The sequence below is a fragment of the Rattus norvegicus genome, chromosome 2 (assembly GCF_036323735.1).
Source record: "Rattus norvegicus strain BN/NHsdMcwi chromosome 2, GRCr8, whole genome shotgun sequence".
Classification (NCBI taxonomy): Eukaryota; Metazoa; Chordata; class Mammalia; order Rodentia; family Muridae; genus Rattus; species Rattus norvegicus.
The window spans coordinates 57,591,175-57,603,267 of record NC_086020.1 but is presented as its reverse complement, the minus strand read 5'-3'; the positions used below and the strand labels follow the sequence as shown (position 1 = coordinate 57,603,267).

The 12,093-nt window shown below is 38.9% G+C and overlaps 1 protein-coding gene across 4 annotated transcripts in view; it reads right to left on the bottom strand.

The window, feature by feature from the left end:
• Rictor (RPTOR independent companion of MTOR, complex 2) overlaps positions 1–12,093 on the bottom strand; it is a 92,013-nt gene that overhangs the window by 28,024 nt on the left and 51,896 nt on the right. For all 4 annotated transcript variants that reach the window (XM_039103527.1, XM_008760807.2, XM_063282846.1 and 1 more), the window contains exons 9-16: positions 8,686–8,753; positions 7,867–7,934; positions 4,973–5,055; positions 3,581–3,668; positions 3,019–3,109; positions 2,858–2,924; positions 2,651–2,731; positions 808–908 (exon numbers count right to left, since the gene is read on the bottom strand). In XM_039103527.1, the coding sequence (XP_038959455.1) occupies positions 808–908; positions 2,651–2,731; positions 2,858–2,924; positions 3,019–3,109; positions 3,581–3,668; positions 4,973–5,055; positions 7,867–7,934; positions 8,686–8,753 (647 nt within the window). The remainder of the gene's footprint in view (positions 1–807; positions 909–2,650; positions 2,732–2,857; positions 2,925–3,018; positions 3,110–3,580; positions 3,669–4,972; positions 5,056–7,866; positions 7,935–8,685; positions 8,754–12,093) is intronic.

Below are 12,093 nucleotides of genomic sequence, written 5' to 3'. Positions count from 1 at the left end.
CCTTAGGATACAGTTAGGCTGGTGAGTATGTGATTTGTCAGTAAAGACAACTTAGGGAGCTAAAGAAAGAGAAAGTTCAAGACAACTACTATTTCAGTTATTGTAACAACACTTTTTAATTCTAATGATCCCTGAGATTTGTGACCTTAGTTTGACAGAGTTTAGAACTACCACCAGGTATTGAGAAAGCATTCGCCTCAATCATGAGCTACTAAGATAAAACTTCTATATTTTGTTATAAGCTTCTAGTTAGAACCATGGTGTTCTGCTAATGCCTCAGTTGTAAAATATGTCTCTAGTCTATTCATTGGAAAAATTAAAATGAGTAATTATTTCTTATTGATAGTATACCCACATGTAAATATATGCATTACTATAGCAAATTAAACTTTTGAAGAATGTGTAAATTTTAAAAAAAGTTCACAATTCCAAAGAGGTAGTGAACTGCATTTCACTTAGGAGGGGAGTGAGAGAGGAGAATGCAGTTGACATAGACAACTTTTCCCAGCTCCTAAACAAACAAATTAAAACCACAACAGAGAAACGCTCTATCTCAGTCATTCAGTAAAGCCCTGTTTAGAAACATGAGAGGGAAAATGTCGATCTGCCACTGACTAACACTTTACAGCCTCAAGTACAAATTACTATTACTTTGAGAATTGTACCTTTTCCCTTCTTGAGGTTTCCAAAGGGAGCTGCCAAGCACATCTATCAACACTACTTGTTCTCTCTCCCTGTTTAAAGGAAAGACTACTGAGGCAGACGCTAAGGCTATTGAGCACACTTTGCTGAGACTCTAATACTTACAGCCTCTTTTCCTTGGGAATATCGAAGGACGCAGCCATATTCATAAGGGTCGGCAAGCAGTGTAAATGATGGCTATGCGAGTGAGGAAGGATGGTGTTTGCCTATAGGGAACATGATGCTTCATGAAATTTCAGAAACAAATACAGTTATTTACAGACATAATATAGTATAATATAGTATTGTAAGACTAATGAAACACAGGGCTTCCATGAAAATAATTATTTCTGCCCACACGTACTTATAATTTTTAATCCCATCAATTTTCAATAAGAACTACAGGTCAGAGCCAATGAGATAGCTCTGCAGGACAGATATTTGCCACTAAATATGAGGACCTGAGTTTTATCCCAGGATCTACATGGCAGAAAGAGAGAACCAACTCTTCCAAAGTTGTCCTCTGACCCCCAATGTACCACGGCACAATTGTACTTACACATATGTGTACACACACAAACAGGCACACACAGACTAAAAAAAACTTAAAGAATAAAAATAAAAATTAATAAAGCTACTAATTGCCATACATCCATTATTATTAAATGTGGCTTCTAAAAGTTGCCAATCACATTTCTTAAATGACCTGGAGAATTACGTAGCAAAGGTTTGTATCTGAGGAAAGTGCAGAGGCTGTGCTGTATCCACCTCAGAACACACTGGTCCCAGATAGCAGCAATCCTTAAATAGAAACATGATCTCCTGGTGTCAGGCAAAATTTCACTACTCAACCAGCTTTCTACCAATAAGTACATTTATTAAATGTAAAGAAGAGAAGATATGATAAAAAGCATTGAATTAATATTGCTATCCTTTAATCCAGCCTGCTTTTAGATTAAATTTCTATCAAAAGACTCCTTCCTATAAAAGAAATGAATACCAGTGGTTTTTACAGGAAATGGTGTCTGAGAGCTAACATCCAGCTCATCTGACCTGAGAGTCAGCAGTGCTGTTTAGTGCTTCTACCAATAGGCTCAATGAGATCAGAGCAAGTGGCTAAGTCACTGATTAAAAGGACGGACTTTGTATATCGCTGAATCCTTTATTTCACACACAGCTCGACTGCCACATAAGGAGAAAAGAGATGGGAAGAAAGGAGGAAACACACTTGTTTGGCTTTGATTTTTGAGAGAGTATCTATGTAGCCCTGGCTGTTTTGACACTCATTATGTAGACCAGGCTGGATTCGAACTCAGAGATCCTCTTGCTTTGCTTCCTGAGTACTGAGACTAAGATCAAAAGGGTACTATCACGCCCAGTCAAAAACACTTCAGAGCAGGGCAGGGGTTAAGGGGTAATGTTAACTCTTGCCAATAAAAGTAAGCTACTGATGTGTATGAAGAAAATGTATAAAAAAAAATCACTTCCTTCTAAACAAGTTTAAAATGATTTTTAACTTAGTAGTGAAAGTAAGAATGTCTATAGTATACAATCCCCTCCTTAGTGTATCGAGTACAGAAAGGTTAAAGTACTTTCACAGCCACTAGTTTCTATTGTTAGAAAGGTCATGAAATCATGGAGCTTCCTGAGACTCGCCCCAAAAAGTCTCACTCTGTGAACCTAAACTATTAGTTCATGGAAATCACTGACACTCAGGTAAAACATTATATTTAGAAATTTTTCAAAAAAAAAAAAATCAACATCCAGTATTTTGTATTTTCTACACTTGTCACATTTACAAAACCCATTAACATAGACACAAAGAAATCTATCAGGAATAGGAACCAAAGGCTTTGGCAAAATAAAAATGTATTCTATGAGCTATCAGAAAGTAACACCATTCAACGAACCCGTTTTATCATTTAAAATCCTAAAAGTCCAACCGCAAGGCAGAAGTCCCTGTGCTCACCATATGTAAGAGCTCTCCTAACAGGATGGTTGCCCTCACTGAGATGTGGTCGTCACTGTTCGTTATCACCTCCACCAAGCCCTAGGGAGCAGAAGGGAGCACCAGTGTTACACAGCAGTGCAGGGCAACACATTTCTGCACAAGACCTGGTGTTCAATCCTAACAATGTTTACACAACAATATAAACCGCAGGTTTGTAAAACTTACCTCTAAGAGTCCATTGCGAATAAATGCAGAGAGTATCAGTGCCAAGTAATTGTCCATGAGGTCTGGCCTGGAAGCAAAAGCACAGCGACAGTGTTCACGTCTCACTTAACATGCAAGCAGTGAGGCAATCAGTGGCCGACATTTCTATATCTGATGTCTACCTGGATCTAGCACGATGGGGAAGAATAGTTTTTGCCTCAGCTGCCACAAAGCCATCTGAAAGCCTCCAACTGTCCTGGAATCTTCCTGGATCTAAGAGTTAAAATCAGGTAATTAGCAGATTAGGCAATGCTGAAACAAATGAGTGCGGGACTACTGGCTACGCAGGCTACAAAAACGTCAACTAACACTTGGATATTGTGTCATGGCTGGCAGGGTTTGGCTACCTGGGCTTGTCAAGAGGTGTGTGCCTGTAACAGCAGCGTAAGGAAGTACAAAAACCTGCGCGTGCGCACGCACACACACGCACACACACACATATACACACACACACATACACACGCGCGCGCGCGCACACACACACACACACACACACACACACACACACACCTACTTATGGGAATGTAGACAATTGCAACTTTTTTCATTTGGAGACTTAGGCATCTTATGAATTAGACAATTCTCTAATTACCAGAAAGAAAAGGAAACGTTCAGATTTATTAAGTGTTTTGCATCAGTTACCTGGAAATGTAAGCAGCAGACCCAGTGCCCTTCAAAGCTTACCTACACTGAGCAGGGCTTCTATGAACTCGTCTGTCACAACAGGCAGAGGGAGACGAAAAATATCATAGAGCACTTCGAGGAGTCCTCGCTGGAACAACAAACACAATCCACTTATTTCTACAGAAAAAGTCCTTAATGATTTTCAAAAGATCATGTTTACAGAATAACAAAGTAATCAAAACATACCTAAGGGGTAATTACTAAATATTTAACATATATGTGACTTAATTTTTTAATCTTTCCTTATCACCACTGTACACATCTGGACACAGAGTGCAGTTGTTCTTTCCATGTACAGGTGCACAAGTCAGCTGACAGTGAGAGGGGTGGCTCACTAGCAAACTTGCCTCAGACACTCCAAGGCTTGATTCTCAGCAAATCAAAAAATGGTGAACAAAACTGCTCCTTTATTCCTTGACCAGAGATCTGACAGTTTATCAGCAAGCCCTACCACTCCCAAAGGCCTGGTGGTTTTATTTCCCATCTTAAGCACGCACTCCCAGCCAGTGCTTTCTAACAGTTTTCCCTCCTACAGGTACGGTTCCCTCAAAGAAAGCTCGAGAATAGAAGTCTTGCTCGTCATACATAAAGCCCTGGGTTCAGAACAAATAAACTGTAAAAACAAATAACAAACAAGTTTGAGACTCCTAACACCTACTCAATTATGACATCACTACACCATTTTTAAGTAACAGGCTTCAGCAAAATGGAGAAACAAAATTAAAAACATTTAAGGGAAAAGATAGCTTAAGAGCTAATATATGTTTTCTTCCACATTCAATTTGGTTTAACGATTTAATATATACTTACTAATTATAATAACAGAAATATAGGTAATAAATCAACACCTAGTAGTTTTAGTGAAAAACCACCATCTTCAAGATAAAAACATGGTAACATGGTGTGAAAAGCATATGAACTACAAAGCATGACTACATAAATAGAATATACTCTTTCGGTAAACGTATTTCTATGCTTGACTCATAAAATAAGAATAACCTGTTTTACTTGCATTGTTTTAATAAACTATAATTTATATTTTAACTCAAGTTTTAATAAAACTGTCACTCAAAACAGTATTTTAAGTTATTTATATATTACTCTGAAGTATCCATATACTGAAAAATGCTCTAAAAATTACCAACTTGGAGACAAACTTCATCTAAAATGACTTCTGAAGAATGTACCTCTGTGTGTGTGTGCGGATGACTAGGTGACCCGAGGCACTGCATTCCCCTGGAACTGCAGTGACAGGTGCTATGACATGTGAGCTGAAACCCGGCCTGAGTCCTCTGCCAGAGCAGCAGATCTCGCACTGAGGAGCCCTCTCTCCAGCCCCTAACATAACTTTAAAGGTGCAGGCATGTCAGAATGACAGTAACTGTTACCTACCCTTATTTCCATATTTGGTATGCAAAGTACTCCAATTAGAGATTGTATCCCAGAATTTCCAGGTTTACATAAATTAATAATACCTAAAGAGGATAAAAGTTAAAAAATTAAACTAAGAAACTCTACAACGAGTCAAAATATAAAAATCTGTGATTTTTCCAAGTTAAATACTATTTGGTTACTATACTTGATATCAAATAAAGTAATGGATACCAAGTATTCTCAGAATTTTCCTACTAACTGGATATTGCCATTATTCTCTCCACCTAAATCCCTCATCAATTTCCATTTCACACATAGAAACTGATGAACACAGAGGAGGCTACAAAAGAATGCTTCTCTGGGAGTAAGAACATGAGAGGGAAAAAAAAAAAAGCGTTATTTTCCCTAGTACTCCTGAAACTTCACTGAAAAGCTCCATGGCACTTGTCAAATCTAGTTCTAACATCTCTTAAATGCACGAATGGGAACAGATTCCATAGAAAATTTGCAGATCAATGAGTTTAAGTGACAGAACTTCTGAGATACTACACTTCCGGGTTACAAAGCATACATATGTAGGTGGTAAGCAAGCACAGATACTCAGGTCATTAACTATCATGAAATGTGAACTACTTAAGTGAGACCAGCACGTGGACAGAAGCAAAGCCTGCAACAGCCAACGGTGTGCATGTGCACTTCTTCAGGACTAAAGAATGTCGCATCTGCAAGCTTCTCCATGCTATGTTAGAGAGACTTAGAATGATGAAGACACAGAGACAGAGTGACACACAGACAGTGGACATATAATAAAATGTTTTGAAAGTCACATAGGACTGCATCTCCCTCTCACCACTACAATGGCTGAGAATCCATTACCAAACATCCTTAGAACCAAAAGTGCTTCAGATCCTGATTTTTTTTTCAAATTTCAGAATTCCTGCATTTATGCTATGAGAAAATTCACGTGTAGGCATAGCATAAATTCATTTAAGTTTCAAGTACACATTATATACATCCCCTGGAGACTAAACCCAATGTTCTTGTGTTCTAAGTGCAACCAGCCCCATGACGTCACTGCTCAAAAGCCTCAGCTATTGGAGCATTTGGGTTTCACATTAAGGACGATCAAGCTGTACGATTGTGTGCATGAATATCTATAATTTCTCTCTGAACTTAGAATCAAAGTCCAAGTTAAGCACAGTAAACAAAATTAAGTGCTATAGCCCTTGAAGTGCACTTTCCCAACTTCGCATCTGACAGCAGTATGAGACACCAGAGATTACGACAAGAAACATAAATCTTACCCTGTGCTAACATAGTAAAAAAGCTATTTGACACTTACGGAAAATCTGTGCTGCTGAAGTTATCCCTCCAGAAGGATTTGTAATTTTAAAACTTATAGAATCAACACTGCAAAACTGTATTTACTTTATAAATAGGGCCACAGAATCTAAACACAATTTAGAAAACTACTTCTGTTAGAAGAGTATTTTCAAGGTTGTAATTGAAATGCTATTATTTTTCTTAGTTCAATGGAGGGTAGAAAGCATCTACCTAGTCATAGATCACTATATAAGGCACTAGGAGAAAGTCATTTAGAAAGACTGTATGAGATGGACTTTAAAAGAGGCTGACCAAGATGAGGGACACGGTGATGGGAGCAGAGTCTAGAAGAAGGAAGGCTGAGGAACAGCTGGGTGACCTTGGTGGTTAAAGCACAGTGCAGCATGTGGGTAAAGTAGAGTTGCTATAGCAGCAGTTAGCTGAGGAACAGCAGAGGACACCTAGTGACAGAAGTAAGGGCAAAGGTAAGCTAGCCAAGGTGACCAAAAGAGGACATGGGCTTAGTGATTCACTGCTTTCCACTCTCAGCTTTGGGGGACCTCGGTGATCACATGGCAGAAACTGTCCCATATGCAAGATGATGGTCTTGGGGCAGCGGGATATTAGAAAAGCTGAGGCATCATAACAAAGCCCCAAGCTAAACCTAGGAGAGGGAAGACTGGTGCTAGTGGACTAGCTTTCTTGCCATACCATGCTGATGCCACGTTCCCGAATATTCATTCAGCCTATAGACGTGGGAACCACATAATTCTGTATTTTAAAATGAATCACCTATTTTTTGGTACTTTGTTTTGACACTGGAAAATGAATGAAAACAAGTATGAGAGACATTATGTTTACTCTTCGGTCCACATATAACCTCTCAGTTATCAGTGAAGGTGAAATAGGTAGGCAGGGTTCTCAGTGGGACACCAAGAGAGCAGAGGAAGTGCATGGGAGACACACTAGCCTACCGGCTGAGGTAAGTATCTATATGGAAAAGTTATCTATAAAGTCGTAAGGTAAGTATACAGCAGTGTTTATGTAAGTTTCTTTGTTTGGCTTGTGGCTCATGTTCCTTTCTAAACTCTCTGTAGAAATACTACTAAACTAAGTATTTACTCCATAGAAAAACGAAGCATGTATCATCTTTACACTAAAGAAATCTGGGGACCTGGAAATAAGCTCGAGAGTAGAAGTCTTGCTCATCATACATAAAGCCCTGGGTTCAGAACAAATAAACTGTAAAAATAAATAACAAAGAAGTTTGAGACTCCTTACACCTACTTAATTATGACATCACTACACCATTTTTAAGTAACAGGCTTCAGAAACACCCCCCCCTTCTGTCCTTTAGTTTGGGAGTCTTGGGGGAAGAGGGGTAGATAATGCTGGATTTTCTTAAAATGTTCAGCTAATCATTTTAGCACAGAGCTGAAAAAGTAGTGTGTGTGTGTGTGTGTGTGTGTGTGTGTGTGTGTGTGTGTGTGAGAGAGAGAGAGACGCAGAATACAGAAAGCAGCATCCTACTTACTACAAATTTTCTACTGTCTTTTAATTTATGTTCCTGAGCATTACGCCGAACATACCTGCCCATGAGCGGAATGTCGCAATGATTCCCATTTTGCTGGCTAGAAACCGTGCTTCTCTGTCTTCTCTGTTGCAGGGTGTGGGTGGTAAAGTATCAAAGACACAAAATTTAAGCCGAAATGAGTTTTTGCTGATAATATATCAGAGAAAACTCTATCATTAATGTTAATTATTTATATTTGAAATCAAAACAAGATGTTCTAAAAAAGACCAGATCTACTGTAAGGCCAATTACTCAACTTTTAGTATAAACTGATCTTCAATTTTAAAAAGACAGTATAAACAAGGTGTGGTGGTAGTGCACACCTACAATCTCAGCACTCGGGAGACAGAGGAAGGAGAGCTGCTGTGGGTTCCAGGTCAGGCTGGACTACACACTAGGTGTCTGGCTAGCCAAGGATAACATGGCAAGGCCAAAACTAAATAAATCAATGACTAAAAATAAAATCCACAGCATGATTTACAGTTAAGTTATAAACCTTGACCCTTCTGAAAACTTATTCTTAGATGTCCCTCATGTGAGCACCAAAGCAGTGAGCTACATAAGCATCATTGCAGTGGTGGCCGTAACTAAGAGCACACCGGAAGCTTTGGTCAACTCCTGCACTAATAACACGAGGAGTCCAATGGTGTACTGGTCTGAATACTACAAACTAACTCTAAATTTCTCGATGCTTTTTAATTTGTGCTGTGTGACTGTGAGAGAGGACCAACACAGCCGTGAACAAGGACACCTCCTCCCACTACTGGCCCTGTACCGATCAGTGCTTACTGTAAGCACCAACGCCCCACGCTCCAGCAGATGCTATGGCACTTACTTGAGCTGTCCTTCAGCTGTGTCTGGACTGTGTCTGTAGTGGAAATCAGTGTAGGGTGCTAAAATTCGCTAATTAGAAAAGGAAAGAGAAACACAAAGAATTTTTATTTAAAAAGACTTTCGTTTTATAACACAAAATTAATTCCATTTCTCTGTATCTTTAAGTGAGTAACCATTTAAGACATTTGTTCTTCAAATTCATTTTTTAAAATGTAGCATAATTTTAAGTACAAACTGATTTTTTAATTCATAAACTAAGGTATAATGTGCATCTAAAACAAAACAGACAAGGGCATAAAGATACTTCTGGATTGGGTTGGCAGCCATTATCCTTCAGTATTCATTATGATCCCTACAACACACCTTGATTCGGTTTCTTCTGCTGAGAAGGCAGATGGCAGACTGTTTTTGTTGTTGCTTTTGAAAGCAGTGTGTCTTTCTGTCAGTTTCTGCTTTTCGAGTTGCTTGTGGTCTGGATTTAGTAGTCTTAGAATGGCGTGCCTGACAACTTATTTTCTCTTATGTTCTTACTACTGCAAAATGTACTTAAAGCTAGAAACGAAATGTTAGCTGTTTCTTAGGATCCTTGCTTCTGCCAGTCTCCTCTCTCCTTCCCAAGGACGGGAGCTGCTGTTTGCATGGGCTGTGTCCTGTGTCCTATTGAGATTTCCTATTGATACCGCCTTGTGCACAATGAGATTTTAACTCTATAGAATTCTAAATTCTAGATATATATTTTTTATGCTTTTGATTCATTTTGTATGTCTAATTATATGATAAAATTCTTCATATTTTCACTTATACTTATCTTCCAGAACAAATTAACTGTGGTTTATCTGAAGTGGTTTTTTTTGTCTAAATTATTCCAACAAAACATTGAAAGATATCATCCAGCGTGATCAAGTAGGCTTTATCTAGAAATGCTGGGATAGATCAACATATGAAAATCTGTCTAGGGGCTGGAGAGATGGCTCAGAGGTTAAGAGCACTGACTGCTCTTCCAGAGGTCCTGAGTTCAAATCCCAGCAACCACATGGTGGCTCACAACCATCTATAATGGGATCAGATGACCTCTTCTGGTATGCAAATGTATATGCAGATAGAGCACTCATAAATGAAATAAATTTAAAAAAAATCTGTTTATATAATACACTATATAAGCAAAAAGGAAAAACAAAAGCACATAATAAAAGACCTTTGACTAAATCCAACACCTCCTCCTGATAACGGTCTCCTAAGAAAAAAATTTTCTTTCCAGTTTTCAGTAATGTGATCATATCTTTGTGTATGAGTAGAAATCCTATGTATGTGCACTTGTCTGTACAAGCACTGTCCCCCTTACTTCCCAAGACAGTCTCAATGAACCTACAGAACACTGTAGGCTACCTCAGAAGGCCCCGGACACATCGGGTTCTTCTAGCTCTGTGTCTGCACACTCCACCACACCCAGTTTGTCTATGTTGGAGATGCCAACTCTGGTCCGTGTGCTCGAACCAAGCACTTTACACTGAGCCAACCAGGAAGGCCATGACTAGAAATTTCTGACTGAACGTTCAACACAGTCATTTTATTTAAAAAAAAAAATGACTTGATGTTCCTCTTCCACCAGAGGCAGTTAATCTTCTCTTATGCAGATAAGTGAAAGCAGCTACTCACTGAATCCCAGTGGCAGTGTTATACAGACGTTACACCCGGATCTAGTACACTAAGTACACCTATCTGCTCGTGATCTCAGTGTGCCCTTCCAGTAGTTTCAATACAACTTGGGTGAGTCTTTTCCCCCCTTACCAGTCAGCATGAGATTTTTAAAAGGTTTATGTAAGTACATGTACATGACACAGAGGCTAGAAGAGGCAGGTCTCCCTGAAGCTGGAGTTACAGCGACTGTGAGCGGTTTGACACAGACAAGGCTGGGACTCTAACTGCTGTCCTCTGGAGGAACAGAGACTGGTCTTTACCACGGAACCATCTTTCCAGTCCCAATTAGAGTCCTTTTTGTTTTTTAAAAGACAAATTCTCACCATGTAGCCTTGGTTGATGTGGGATTCACTCTGTAGATTGGCATGGTTTTGAACTCAAGAGAGATCTGCCTGCCTCTGCTTCCCAAGTGCTAGGATTAAAGGCATGCACCATGCCAAGAATTTTCAAGAATGTATTTTGTATGTTTAAACTGAGACCTTTCATCCATTTAAACAACTGAGAATTTGGTAAATATTAAGAACAAGAGATTAGTTACAAAGTATCCAGTTTGTTATTTTAGCACTATACATATACATAAGTTCTTGATTTTTCTGATATCACAGAAAGAGCTTACTGAATATCGCCTACAACACACCCCTAGTAGCAAATTATCCAGCAAAAGTAAGCAATTACACAATAATTAACTGTATAAACTCACTACAAATGAATTATCAGGGTAAACTAAAAATTGAGACAATTTTAAGTTAATCACCCACTTATTTTTAATAACAACAACAACAGCAAAGGTGATGTCAAGGGCACAGCAAATAGCTCTTCATAGAAAAGAAGATGTACTGCTTTAGAATAAAAACAAAATTGACTTGAATAATAGAGAATGTATTCTCTAATTGATCCCACCATGAAGACCTGGGGATGAAGACAGAGGACAGTGATAAACAGCCAGGGAAGCCAGATTTATTAAGCTGACCTAGGAGCCTACAATCTGGAGCCAGCCCAGGGACACAGCAAGACCTCATCATGGGGTGGGAGGGATCCTAATATGATCAGAACTACTACATTTAAAGCTACTTCCCTAAAATAGTAAAGAAATTAGAAAATAAACCACTTAAGTCCTAGATAATTTAAATCTAATATTTAAATCCTTGATTGAAACTTATTTTGGATGCTGTCTTCAATAGACAATAATGTAGTGCACTCTCCAAAACACCCTGCTCGGTCTGCCTGCCTGCCGCAGTCTCACTAGTAGCCCTGGCTGGCCTCCTCTCCCATTACCCCTCTTCTGCCTCATGAATGCTAGGATTACAGTCATGTGCTGCCATCCTCAGCTAGCACCACCTATAAGGAGGAGAATACAGTTACCTTACTACTTTAACTATAAAACACTACCTGAAGTAGTAAAATAATTTTACATGTGACATACTTTTTAAATGATACATGCATGTTCAAATACAGACAGTGCCAAAGTGTATTGTTTCTTCACTGTTACTGTTACTTGTTATTAATTTTCAATATATGTATGTGTGTGATGTTGGTGAGTATAGGTGCAGAAATTGAAGGACACCTTCTGGGGAGTCTGTTCTCTCCCACCATATATCTGAGGCAGAATTCTTCTCACGGTTTCTGCCCCTGAAGTATCTATAAGAGCTTGTAGCCAACTCTTAGGCTTTTCCAGAAATGCTGAGATCACAGAATTGAACTACACCCAGCT